The sequence below is a fragment of the Cebus imitator genome, unplaced genomic scaffold (assembly GCF_001604975.1).
Source record: "Cebus imitator isolate Cc_AM_T3 unplaced genomic scaffold, Cebus_imitator-1.0 Scaffold102, whole genome shotgun sequence".
Classification (NCBI taxonomy): Eukaryota; Metazoa; Chordata; class Mammalia; order Primates; family Cebidae; genus Cebus; species Cebus imitator.
In genome coordinates this window covers 2,435,442-2,448,602 of record NW_016107417.1, presented here as the reverse complement: position 1 = coordinate 2,448,602, position 13,161 = coordinate 2,435,442, and the positions used below count along the sequence as shown (strand labels likewise).

The following is a 13,161-nucleotide window of genomic DNA, read 5'->3' as shown; positions in this document are numbered from 1 at the left end:
AAAAAAAAAAAAAAAAAAAAAAGTAGACTTAAAGGCATGTCTGAACTTTCCAGGCTAACTGAGGGCAAGGTGAAGGATGTTTCTGGGAGAGGTATGACCAGAGAATAGGGCTGGGGGTGCAGATGTAGACAGTGGCAAGCATCTTCTTGCCTGGGGGAGAAAGGACACCTGTTTTTGGATAGATCACTTTGAGTCTAGTACAATTCTTTACTGCTCCTTAATTTTAGAAACTTAATTATGCCTTTGCATGATTCTAATTATTGCCTTTTTCAGAGCTCTGCTGGCAAAAAGTGGGGTGCCATACAATCACCTTTCAAGCTGAGGGTGTGTCATGCAAACTGCCAACCAATCACTGCAATGTCCATTGTCCAAACAGGTCAACCGTTGTCTCCATGAAAAATAGGATAAAGAGATGCTGATGGCAGTGTCTTGGTTCTTCACTTTACATTCTTTTGGGGGAAGGTGCCAGGAGGCAGCCAAGCCTGTGGCATGTGACCTTTTTTATTTGAATGGCACTATAGACAGCACTAAAAAGCACAGACTCTGAAGCCACACTATCTTGGTTCAGATCCTAGTGGTTAGTTTCTGGCTGTGTGACCCTGACTTAATGTCCCCCAAGTTTCAGTTCCCTCACCTGGAAAACAGCACCTATCTCCAAAGTTAATATACGTCAAGCCCTTTTATGGTGGCTGGCACATCGTAGACCATAACAGCTATTGTTTTTTTTACTGGTCTAGATATGTTGATCTAGCTCTGAAGAAAGGAACAGGAAAAGTCCTGATTCTCTGCTAGTCTTTTTTTTTTTCTTTTTTTCATTACCTCCAGTAATGGCAATAAGCAATTCTCTGCTAGCCTCAACGGAGATTTCATCTGGAAGTGCTGGCTATCTTGCTGTGTTAAGGCAAATTGCAGAAAGGGATTGGTCTTCATCCGAGTCCGAGTTGTCTTCTTGTGAGGAAAGCAGGCCATTAGAAGCAGTGATTCACAGGGGGAGGTAAAATTCTGAGTTAGGCAGCTCCTTACCTGAAAATGATCCTCCTTCCACCCAAGGAAGTGTTGTTTTGCTCTAACCCCTCCAGTCCTTCCTCTTTGCTTACCTGCCTTCCTCCTGTTCCAATGTTTCCCCACGAGCGCCATGAAAATAAGGCCCTATCTGCCTGGTTCACCTGTATCCCGGAGTTACAGAGATGATGCTCAGTAAATGTTGCAGAATTTTATGAGACGGGACGATTCGGAAAGTGAGTGGGGCTGAGGTGGCCAGTCTGTGTTGGGGGTCCAGTCAGTCAAGCAGTTGAGGAGGGTTGTGGGCCTATGTCGGGTGGCGGGGGACCTTGAGTCCACACCCCCATCCTCATGGCTCCAGCCACAGCTCCTCCTGGGCATCCACTTCATCCTCAAATGTGGGGAATCTGGCTTCTATGACTGACATACAATTCGCACATTTTAAAGATGTTTTATTAAAAAAAGAAAAACAAATCAAACAAAAATCCCAACCCAAGAACTTTTGGTTCCGGGAGGCTGGGAGCAGCTTAGGTCTGTGGGGAGGGTAGAACCTGGAAGACAGCAAAGTACAGGGAGCCTCCAGCCCTGGGAGGAAGAGCAAGAGCAGCCTTTCCCCAGGGCTCAGCTCCTCTCCGCGGGGCCTGGGCTTACCCAATAGGAAAAGATAGGTGGGGAGGGGGCTCAGCCCCCAGAAAAAGGCAGGGTATGCAGTTCTGGACAGCCGTCAGGCCTCTTGTCAAAATCACCAACCAGTTGGGAAAGACAGGGTGGCCCAGTGCTAGATCCAGCCTATCAGCGCCGTGCCCAAAGGCGGGGTTCAGCCCACGACAGGGAGCGAGGCTCAGGGAGCTGCACCCCAAAGTTCAGCGAAGGGCTCAAGCCCCTCGAAAAGCAAGGGCTCTCTTGGGGCGGGACACGGAGGCAGCCCCTGGCTGGACTCCTGGGAGGGCAGGGCAGGACCCATACTCCTGAGGCCTGCGGAGCTCAGGGACCCTGAGGGCCGCGAGGCAGCACTCGGATGGGCCTAGGCGGGGGATTGTCCAGGACCGGCTCGGGCCGGGCCCGCGCACCGCCCCGACGCTTCTGCTTGCGTAGCAGGTAGTTCGAGTACTGGACCTCGGGCATGGCCAGCTTGAGGCAGGCCTCGGTGGCCAGGCCGGCGCCGCCGCCGGGCAGGTCGTAGCCCATGATGTCCACCTTGCGGCTGGGCTGCCACGGCTGCAGCTGCTTGGTGCGGATCTGCGCGGCTGGCCGCAGCACAGGCTCATCCCCGAAGCAGCGCCGCAGCAGGCGCTGGCGGGCCTCGCGCAGCTCGCGCGCCTCGCGCTCCACGCACGCGCGGCCGGCGCGCGCCACGCGGCGCCAGAAGGTGGCGTTGAAGTGGTCGTAGAGGCCAGCGTCCAGGGCGTTCCAGGCGCGCGCAGCCCGCGCTAGCGCCGCGGGGATGGCGGCCAGGCGGGAGCTGGCGGCGCGCGCGTTGAGCTTGGCGTACAGCACGTCGTCCAGGTCCCAGGCCAGGAGGCGCCGCAGCAGCACCAACGACTCGTCGAAGTACTCGGCGATCATGACAAGCGAGAAGACCTCCTCCACCTGGCGGATGAGGCCCGCCAGGTAGGCGGCGTCATCGCGCGGGCTGCGCTCGTTGTCGCCGCCCAGGTCGTAGGCCAGCGTGTTGTGCGCGAACATGGCGAAGTGCTCGCCGGCGCGGTAGTAGGCCTCGGGTGCGCGCAGGAAGGCCTCGAGCGAGGCGTTGGGCACGCGCCGGAAGGCCGGGCAGTACTGGTTGTAGTAGCTGAAGAGCGACTCAAACATGGCGGCCGGCTCGCGCAGGATGGTGACGTAGATGGTGCCGGGAGGCATGAGGCGTTCCAGCTCCGCGCGGTCGAAGCGCAGGTGGCTGGCCAGCACGTGCGGCGGCCGCGTGGCCGGGTGCACGAAGTGCGTCGAGAAGTTGCGCGGGTAGCAGAACTGATGCTCGCAGCTCGGGTGCGGCAGGGCCACCGTCAGGTTGTGGCGCTCGGCGAAGCGGAACAGGATGTTCTGCACCGTCGTGCCGGCTGTCTTGTGCGTCTTCAGGAAGGCCACGGTCATGTGCTTGGGGCGCGGCGGTGAGTTCCGCAGAGGAGGGCAGCTCAGAGGGAACAGCTTGGGGTACCTGCCAGGCCCAGGGGATGTGCAGAGAGGAGGGTCTGAGGGGGTTGCTGCTTGACCCCAGCCCTTCCCCCAAGGACTGTGGGATGCCCCACCAAGGGGCCCTGCCCGGGCTGCACTCATGAAAATGTCAAGGGTGGTGCTGGGTAGCCTGTATGATGCCCCCTATGATCCCTGCTGGCCTCCTGGTGTTCACACCCTTGAGTATTCCCCTGCCCTGAGGGAGGCTGGACATATTGCATCTAAAGAATAGAAGAGAGCAGAAATAATGGGATGTCACTTCTTAAATTTCATCATAGAAAGACTGTGGCTAGTATCATGGTGTCTTTCTCTTAATCCCGGATAAGAGGTGCTGGGGGAAGCATGCTGCCATATAGTGGGCAGCCCTATAGGGAGCTACCACTAAGTAGGAAAAGCCGGCAAGGACCTGAGGCCCTCAGCCTACCAGCCCACTTGAAGAACTGAAGCCTGTCAAAACCACGTGGAGCTTGGAAGGCGATCCCTTCCAACCAAGCCTTCAGATGAGACTATCACCAGCAAACACCTTGGTTGCAACCCCATGAAAGACCTTTGTCCAGAAGTTCCCAGTAAGCCACACCTGGCTTCCTGACCCCCCAAAACAGATGTTTTCAGCTGCTAAGCTTTAAGGTAATTTGTTTATGCAGAAATTAATAAGGGACAAAGGCCCCCGGCGATCTTTGAGGAATCCCACTTTGTAGATGTAGAAACTGAAGGCCAAATGGAGAAAATAACTTACACAAATTCTGGAGACAACTCACATCATCACTAGATCCTTTTGCTCTTTTTCATTTTCACTCTTTAACTGGCTCCTCACTTTGTAGATGGTTGGCACTGGGCTCTGCAGCAACCCATTTGTTAGGTTTCTCTTAAGAGGTCTAATGCCTCATTCATTCATTCATCAGATATGTTTTGGGTATCCACTATGTGCCAGGCATTATGCTAGGTTCAAGAAATACAGTAATATACAAAAACAATAATCCCAGCCCTCGTGAAGCTTTCGTTGCTGTTGCTTCATTCTTAACACATGGGTGTTTGGGATTTCAAACCAGCAAATCATCTGGCAAGGGGGGCTGGGCCCATTCACACCATTCTCAGGGGCAGACATTGTAGAAAATGGGGATGTCAAGTCCCCAAGAGGTGCAGGGATTTGTTGGGTTCACACAGTGAGTCAGGAATAGGGTCGGGGTTCCCATGAATCACATGGTATCCTGTATGAGAGTGACTGGCTGCATCACACACATCGTGTCTCACTTTATAGATGAGAAAACTGGGTCTCAGAGAAGTGCGGGGACTTGGCCTTGCCCAGTTCTAGGGAAGTCGTGAGTTGTTTCCATTGGGAAGATGCTTAGCTGCATGCCGTAGGAAGGAGTCGAGCTGGATTCAGATCTCAGCTGACCTGTAACTGAGCAAGTCACTCAAGCCTTTCATTGAAGACCAGCCCCTGTCCAGGAAGGCTGTGTGGCCCTAAAGGGAAAGCACTTTCAGAATAGAGGGAAGGAGCAAAGCGGCAGGTGGAAGAATGGGCAGGGGAGTTCTGGGCCCCCGGAGCCCCGCCCCCTCGCCGAGGCCACGCCCCCTTACCAGCTTAGCTGCGTCCCCTGGTGGATGAGAAGGCTTACGGTGCTGCACCCTAGCACCAGCAGCAGGATTTTCCTGCGGCTCATCATCTTGGTGGCCTGCTGCAGGCGCTGGAGGATGGGTGGCATGGTGGAGTACCAACCCCAGGACCAGCCAGGGCCTCACTATCCAGGACTCCCTTCACAGGCACTCATGGGGGATCCTGCGGCTCTGGTAGCAGGGCCAGTGTTCCTGAGAATCCTGGCAGAAGAAGAAGGCAGATGGGTTTGCAGTGGGCAGAGGAGATGGGCTCTGGGCCTCAGCAGCTCTGATGTGAAGAGCTCCAAGAGGTGGGGTGAGCAGAGAGGCCAGGGCAGATCAGATTCCTACCTTCTGTTACCAAGACCCTATCTCCTTAGTGCTCCAGATAACCTAGTCTTGGGTGGAATTACAGGGTCTGGGGTGTTGCCAGCCCTTCAGGCTGTAGCCACTCCCACCCCTCAGTCCTGTTTCTGTCTCTCTGCCTGCTCCTGACTTGTCTTTGTCTCATGGTCGTTTGTACATGTCTCCCAGTGGAGTGGCTTCAGCAGCAGGGCTTGGCTCGGAACATAGAGATCTCAACTCAGTTTTCCCTCCTCCAGGACTCCTGCCCAATTGCCTTAACCCAGAGTTGGTCCTGACTCCCAAGAGAAACTGAGCTCCTCAGAAACACTAATCAGCCCTTCACTTCCTTGGAGTGATATGGCTCTGAGTCAATACTGCAGGCTTACTCTATGTACTATACTATACATACTTAATCCCATTTAGTCCTCACTACAGTACTGACATAGGTATTATTCCCACTGTACAGATGAGGAAACTGAGACTCTTAAGAGGTTATGTCACTTTGTCCATGGCCACACAGCTGGTAACAGTAGAAATGAGATTCATACCTGCTGTTCCTGGCTCCAAAGTCCATGTCCTTAGACACCGTATGTGCTATTTCTGTAGAGAACTGATTTCCCCAACCTTGCCCTAGACTCTGGCAATTCTGCATGCTTCTGAGTCCTGCGTGCTCCTAGCTGGGCTCCTGTGCTGAGGGCTGGAGACTGAGAAATTCATGAGGGAAAGGAAGGTCTTGAAATCCTGGAGCCCTATCTGGATTCCATCCCCAGACACCTGAAACCCAGGTGGCCCCATCAGCTGATTCTGCAGGGAAAGGTGCCTGACCAAAGCAATGGGATGGCAACCTGGGCGGGGAGGATGCAAGTCGGGTAAGAGGTGGCTCCTGCTTGTTGCCTTCCTGAGAATCTCCAGAAGGTGAGCTTCCATCCCAAGTGAGCCCAGGAGTGAGAGAATGGAGGAGGGCTTGGTCTTGCACAAGTCTCCTTTCCCCACAGGAATGCCTCAGCTTAAGGGCAGCCCAATCCTGGGCAGCTCCGGTGGAAAGTTCAGCAGTGATGCCTGTCCCTAAGCTAGGGTAGGGGGCCTCAGTATCCAGGTTCAAGTATAGCTGCAGCCCTCACACATATCCTTCTCCATGGAGGAGGGGGAGCCTGGAAACTTATGGGCATGTGCATGTGTGTGGAACTAGGACACCTGGGTCCCAGGAGGAATGAGGTAATGTGAAAACCCTTTTGATCATCACCTTCTCCGGAGGCCTTGGGTTTGGCTTCCAATCTCTCTTCTTGACCCTGCTCCCTTAATCCTGGATTACATTTAAACCTGTTTGGGTGGAAAGATGTCCTGCTTATGCCTCCCCTTTTCTCTAGGCCTTATCGCTGCCTCCCTCCACCTGCCTGCAGACAGACTTAATCCGCTGGGAGCCAAGGGTGAAGGGTCCAGCCACAGAGGGTAACCAAGGGCACAGCAGAAGAAGCCTAAGGTCCTCCCTGTCTTTTCAAGGATTGCTGGGGCAGAGAAGGGTTGGCCTGGCCTGGCTGGGGCTGCTTGCAGGAGGAAGGGAGAGCCTTGGGCCCTCTGAGGATACATACCTTCTTCCTCTATCACTCCTGCTGCTTAGAGAACTTGGGGATTAGACAGAAGTGTCCCAAGATGAGAAGGGAAAGCCTATATCCACCTTTGCTAAACTTGCAGAAACCACCCTATTTCTCAGAAGATTCAGGGTCAGCCAAGGAAGTCGAGCCTGGCTACGGGGATCTTTCCAGGTGCAGAGCTTCAGCTGGCCACACAGAGAGAGTGACAGGTGCCTGGTATCCCCCTCCGTCTTACTCCTGGGCCTTTCCCCACTTCCCCACATAGCTGAGCTCTGGGGAGCTAGTCAGGCCCCAGTCTGAGGCCTGCTTAGGGACAGGGGACAGGGCATCCTCAGAGCAGAAGTTCCCTAGACACCACCCCCTGAAGGTGGGCACCAGCTTCTGTATGGCCACTATCAATGACAGGCTGCATCACATCCCAATACAGCGTGATCCATTTCTGAGCAACTTAGAGCTCTTCAGGTCCTTTCTGAGACAGCCAGGATTATTACCCTGCCACTGGTAGCACCCATTTTGGCCTGCTCCTTCCACCTCCCATTCTGCACTCTTGGTAGTGCTGCCCTCCTAGAGCACACAGAGCATTTTTCTCCATGACAGACCTTCAGGTATTTGGAAGCAGTAACCCTGTCTCCTCTGGGCGGGCACTTGGCCAGGCTAAACATTCCAGGTCCTGAGAGAGGGTGCCGCTCGGACATTGGAGGAGGCCTGCCTTCCCTTGGCAACTTTACTCCAAGATGCCTGTTTCGGAGATGGGGCCAAGGCAGTGCCTCTCAGGGAGGGGGCCACAGGGCTGGGTTTCCCTCTGATTTTCTGGCTGGTGTGGCATGTGTGTCAGTGCTGCTGGAGCCGAGCTTTAGAGCAGTGGCCCAGGCTCCTGCCCTCAGATGCTTCACATGACTCCCAATTCTGCCTGATGTCTTCTCCATGGAGAGAGAGAGGTCTCCCAGCTATCCCAGGCAGGTCAGGGCGCCCAGGCTAGTCAGAGTGTCAGTGCTAATTTTAGTCAGAACAATCTACCTCACACTGCTGCCCAGTTTTGCAAATTGCTTGCTTTTCTTCAGGGAACCAAAGAAATAGTATAGCCGACCAGAGCTTTGAAAATGGGCCTGGGTGCCCACCCACTCCTAAAGGAGCCCTTTCTCCTGTCTCCTCTGAGCTCTAGAACTGAAACTGATGCACTCAGAGGAAGGGGTGCCCTGGACTGGACCACTTGGACCTCACTGCTGAATGGCCCAGAGACTCCATCCTGTCCTGACTTGAGGGATGGCACAGCCCAGTGACGAGGGACCCTGACCCAGGGCCCTCAAGAGGAAGGGGTAAAGGGCCGAAGGGGTCCGCAAATTACTGGCCCAGGAGAGCAAATTTTTCCACCTCCCTCTTTTTCCTCACCCCCCACTCCATCCTGCACCAGGTCTGTCCCTGGCCCCTCCAGCCTCCTCTTTCTCTCATCCACCCCCACATCATCCTTGCCTCCGAATTCCCTCCATCCTCGTCTCCATTAGTGCCCATCCCCATCACACTTCCCATTCCCTCAATTTCATCCCAACATCCCCCAGGGATCCTGCCAGTAGGATCTGGTTACCGTAGGGGATAGGCCAGATTGGCCCGCTCACCCCATCTTCTCCTGCTTTCCTGGGGTAGAGCGCCCCCCTCCTCGTGCTCTCCAGGCAATAGGCCCCCAAGACACTGTCCCGCCCGCCTCTCTCGGCCCCCTTCCCGATCTGGTCCACTCCCACTCCTCCAGCCCCAGGCTGGCCACTGCAGTACTCACACTGCGCGCCTGGGCTCTGCCTCCCACCTGGATAGGGGGCGGCTGCCGCTGTCTCTGGCCCCTTGTCTCGAAATCCGCACGGGGTCCGAGGGTACCTAGGGCCCTGCGCGCCGAGTGCCAGTGGCTCGCCTCGCAGAGCCTGAATGGGATCAGGTGGCGGCGTCCGCTCAGCTCGCTCCTCCCGGTCTGCCCGCCCCCCACCCCCAGTCGCACACCGGAGGAAGGCGAGGGGCGGGGCCAGGCCTCGGGCAAGTAGGGGAGAAGGGAGAGAGGGGAAAGGAAGCGGGAAGAGGGGTGGTCCCCCGGTTGCCCGCTGGCTGCCGTGAACAGTCTCTGGGTGGCATCTTCGGATGCAGTTGTCTTCCTCTGGCAACCTTGCAGAGTTGGACACTAACGTGGCCAGCTCCTTTCTCTCAGACAGGGAAATTGATGCCAGGAAGATGTCTGGATAGTCCTGCATTGCTGGGTATTCCGGGGCCCCGCGGGTCATACTTGGGCTCTGGGTGAGTGAGAGGCAGGTACATTTGCAGGTACTCACATGCTCCCTACCTCCTCTCCTCTGTTCCCCTCCAACAGAGAAGCACTGCTCCAGCCTTGTCTGGTCCCATCTGTGCCCACACAAACCCCCTTCCCTTCCAGCCTGTCCCCTGCACCCTCTGAGGTAGCTCCCAGCTGCTCACTCACTCTTACTCACTAGGACTCCAGACCCGCTCACTCCTCACCAGAGCTATAGTGAGGCTGGGACCCCTGCCCAGGCACCTGGCACCAGGCATCAGAGAATCCAAGTTCAATCCTGGTTTTGCTTTTAAATCCCAGATTCAAGAGGCAACTTGCCGGGCATGGTGGCTCACGCCTGTAATCCTAGCACTTTGGGAGGCCGAAGTGGGCAAATTGCCTGAGTTCAGGAGTTCAAGACCAGCCTGGGCAACACAGTAAATCCTCATCTCTACTGAAATGCAAAAAATTTGCTGGGTATAGCGGTGTGTGCCTATAATCCCTGCTACTTGGGAGGTTGGGGCAGGGGAATTGCTTGAGCCTGGGAGGCACAGGTTTGCAATGAACTGAGATCATACCACTGCACTCCAGCCTGGGCTGGAGACTGTCTCCAAAAAAAAAAAAAAAAAAAAAGCAGCTCCCTGAGCCCTGTTGTTTATAGCTTTAAAATGAGAAGCTGTTCTGAGCTAGCAGAGATAATACACATCACGAAGGCTCCATGTGAACTTCTCGGTCCTCAGTTTCCATCACCCAGAAGCTGGGCAGCAGCACCTCCCAAAGCCATGCCAGGCATGGAGAGCCCCATATTGAGTTCTGTGGCTGGCCTGGACACTTGCTTTCTCTCTTGCTCTGGGCCTGGTAAAGCAAGGATCCTGGAGCTGGGTAGCCACCCAAAGCTGGGACTGGAAGGGGCTGGATACACCCTTCTAGGCTTACATAGGCAATAGGTAATATTGTGTCAGGGTCCTTGTTACGGTTATAGGGACTCTGAGTCAGAAGGACTGCTGGTGACCCCTTGGGTATGTCACCTTCTCTGCCCATCAATCTTCCACATGTACAATGTCGGGGGAAGGGGACCTTGATACCTTGCCTCCTTCCCAGGGCTATTGTGATAAAATGAGGCTCTATTATCAGCCTTTAGTTTATCCTGCCTCAGAGACCCCACCGGCTTCCCTGGCACCTACACATGCCTTGGGGCCTTCAGCCTCAGATGACCTGCCCTGGGCTCTCCAGTTACAGGGACTAGTTCCTTTGGCCTAGAAAGATTCTGCCTGAGTGGGCTGACAAGCTGGAGTTAAGGGTGCCCTTGTTCTGCCTTCCTTACTGTCCTTTCTGGGTTTGGCTTCCCCTCTGGGAGTGGCAGCAGGAGCCTGCCACAGTGACATTAATAGAAAGGGGAAGGGTCAGGCTTTGGGTAAGAGGAAGAAGACTTTCCACCCAGTGCTAGGATGTGAGCCAACCTTTGACCCAGTCCTTTTCCCTTTCTCCCCCAAACCTCACCTTTCCTGGACCTGGTGCCCCATTTTTTTCCCTGTTCCCAGCTACTTCTCCACTGGGGGCAGATGGCAAAATGGAGCTAGAGGAAAGATCTGAAGGGTATGCGTAGTGGGGAAATGAGACCATTCCACTTGAGTCTCCCCCTCCCTTGCTCAACATACAGTGAGCCTGGTCAGTGAGAGTGCAGAGCTAGTGGCAGAGGTGGGGAGAGAAACTGAATTGTTGGTGTGGGACTGGGAGAGGTGGATGCTAGGCAGGCAAGAATCCCTGCCAGTCTCTGCCAATATCCCCAAAGGCCAGGGGGAGTTGGGGTGGGAAGCGGGAGGCAAGGTGGTCCCCAATGCAGGTGCGTCTGAGGGAAAAGGGCCTGAGTTTATTTTCGAGACTAAAAAAGACAAATGCTGTCACCAGAAAAATTATTCCTTTTTTCTAGTAATCATTTATTGGGCGCCTCTTGAACGCCAGGCGATGCGAGACTGAAAAAGATCAAGTACCTGCTCATACTTTTGGGTTGGGGAGGTAGGAAGAAAGGGCAAGAAAGAACAGTGGAGATTCGAATGTATTATGGGAGCTCTAAGAAAGGAAAGGAAAGCGGGAGAAAGCTTAGTGGAGGAGACGACATTTGAGCCGGCCTGGACAGTGGAAAAGGGGGCTTTAGTGTCGCCCTTCCCCCAGGTCGGCAGCTGGAGCTCAGCCCGGGCGGTCCCGCTCCTCTCCCGGCTCGGATCCCCTTTCAGCTCATTCATCCGGGGCCGGGCCGGGGGTGGGCGGGCAAACAATCAGACACTGTTTTATCCCAGGCGTCGGCTCCAGCCTCCTGCTGGGCGCCCGCAACGCGGGGCCGCCGGGGAAATAGGTCTCTCGGGACTCCCTGGGAGCGTGTCAGGGCCTCTGACCGGGGAGCCGGGCCGGAAGGCTTGAGAGCCTGCGCTCCCGCAGGTGAGGCGCAGAAAACACTCCCTCGGGGAAGGGCCAACCTTCTCTGCAGCTCCGCCCACGGGCCCGCCGCCGGCCGTCTGGCAGTAGCCGGGCGCTGGGCCCGCTGAGACCGAGACCTGTGCACTACAACTCCCAGGAGGCCTCGCGACCAGGCCGCCGAGGGGTCGTTGGAGAAAGGGGCGTGTGCGGCGAATCCCGTGGCCGAGGGAACGGCAGCGTGCGCACAGCCTCCCAACCAGAGAGGACGTGGCGCACGGCGCTGCCGGAAGTTCCGGAAAGTGGGGCCGGCGGCTGGGCCGAGCTTCCGGGTTGGTCGCGCGCCTTCCTGCGGCTAAGATGGCGACTGAGCACCCGGAGCCTCCCAAAGCGGAATTGCAGCTGCCGCCGCCGCCGCCACCTCCAGGCCACTATGGCGCCTGGGCTGCCCAGGAGCTTCAGGCCAAGTTGGCAGAGATCGGAGCTCCGATCCAGGGTGAGGAACACAGGAAGTCGAGGGGCCTTTACGGGCCTGAGGAGAAGCGGAGCCTGGTTACCCGGGAGACCCGGGCGCGAGGGGCGGAGGTGGGCCGCTGGGGCCTGACCTGGCCGGGCTGGCCTGCCTTATTGATCACGTACTTTGCCACGCAGGTAGTCGCGAGGAGCTGGTGGAGCGGCTGCAGACCTACACCCGCCAGGTGGGTGTTGGCGGCAGGACGTCAGGATAGGCCGAGGGTCTCCAGGAGACCTATACTCCTCACGGCTAGGTTTTCATTCTTTCTTTATCTCGGCACAGCAAGGCAGAGGCTTGCTCTCTTTGCCTTCTTCCTGCCTTTGCTAGCTTAGTTGTAATCTCTTGGATCTATCTTGGTCCTCTTCAGTGCCCAGCCAGAGCGCTAGCACACAGGCGCTAGGTACACTTTGTTGAATGAATTGGGCAAGAATGTCGTTTAGTGAAACAGCCAATTTTACACTAACCTAGAGTCCTTTCTCTTTTGCAGACTGGCATCGTGCTGAATCGGCCCGTTTTGAGAGGGGAAGATGGGGACAAAGCCGCTCCACCTCCCATGTCGGCACAGGTAGGGAGGTTCTTCCATTTTTTAATATTCTATCTGCTGATCCTTTTGTAGTTCATGAGTGTAATGATTGGGTGTTCACGCGCATGTGTGAGATATGACCCTCTTGCACATTAATTACTAGCCTAACCTGAGGAAGGGGGAAAATAAAAGATTCCATCTGTTCAGGGTAGCCCTTCCTCTCACCTGCAGTGTACTTGGGATGCAACTAACAGTTTGGGCAGGGAGGTACTGCCGTGGCAGAATTGTGAGCTCTTCAGTTCTCTCTTTGATGCTATTTGTCTCCTTCCCACTGTCTGCATCTCCAGATTCTACCTGTCATTCAAGATTGAGCTTGTGGCCGGGTGCAGTGGCACATGCCTGTAATCCCACCACTTTGGGATGCCTAGATGGGAGAATCACTCAAGGCCAGGAGTTCAAGACCAGCCTGGGCAGTGTAGTACGACTCTGTTACTACAAAAAAGTTTTAACCTTGGCTCACGCCTGTAATCCCAGCACTTTGGGAGGCCGAGGTGGGCGGATCACAAGGTCAAGAGATCAAGACCATCCTGGCCAACATAGTGAAACTCCGTCTGTACTAAAATATAAAAAAAATTAGCTGGGCTTGGTGGCGTGCCTCTGTAGTCCCAGCTACTCGGGAGGCTGAGGCAAGAGAATTGCTTGAACCCAAGAGGCGGAGGTTGCAGTGAGCGGAGATCAC

At 55.5% G+C, this 13,161-nt stretch overlaps 2 protein-coding genes and 2 pseudogenes across 6 annotated transcripts in view; 2 read left to right on the top strand and 2 right to left on the bottom strand.

The window, feature by feature from the left end:
- Positions 1–969, bottom strand: part of LOC108310158 — a 5,300-nt pseudogene extending 4,331 nt beyond the window's left edge.
- Positions 970–1,437: 468 nt separating this feature from the next.
- GAL3ST3 (galactose-3-O-sulfotransferase 3) lies at positions 1,438–8,671 on the bottom strand. 4 transcript variants are annotated; one of them, XM_017537096.2, is made up of 3 exons: positions 8,479–8,671; positions 4,756–4,992; positions 1,438–3,157 (listed from the first exon to the last, which is right to left on the bottom strand). In XM_017537096.2, the coding sequence occupies exons 2-3, from the start codon at positions 4,878–4,880 to the stop codon at positions 1,987–1,989; spliced, it is 1,296 nt and encodes a 431-aa protein (XP_017392585.1). In that variant the 5' UTR covers positions 4,881–4,992; positions 8,479–8,671; the 3' UTR covers positions 1,438–1,986. The 4 variants fall into 4 exon arrangements, with proteins under 4 accessions (XP_017392585.1, XP_017392586.1, XP_037597508.1 ...); XM_017537097.2 differs by having other exon boundaries at positions 8,506–8,671; XM_037741580.1 differs by lacking the exon at positions 4,756–4,992.
- Positions 8,672–11,298: 2,627 nt separating this feature from the next.
- Positions 11,299–13,161, top strand: part of SF3B2 (splicing factor 3b subunit 2) — an 18,106-nt gene continuing 16,243 nt past the window's right edge. For both annotated transcript variants that reach the window (XM_037741576.1, XM_017537095.2), the window contains exons 1-3: positions 11,299–11,881; positions 12,037–12,083; positions 12,387–12,464. In XM_037741576.1, the coding sequence (XP_037597504.1) occupies positions 11,746–11,881; positions 12,037–12,083; positions 12,387–12,464 (261 nt within the window). In that variant the 5' untranslated portion in view covers positions 11,299–11,745. The remainder of the gene's footprint in view (positions 11,882–12,036; positions 12,084–12,386; positions 12,465–13,161) is intronic.
- On the top strand, positions 12,504–12,597 carry LOC119472503 (annotated as a pseudogene).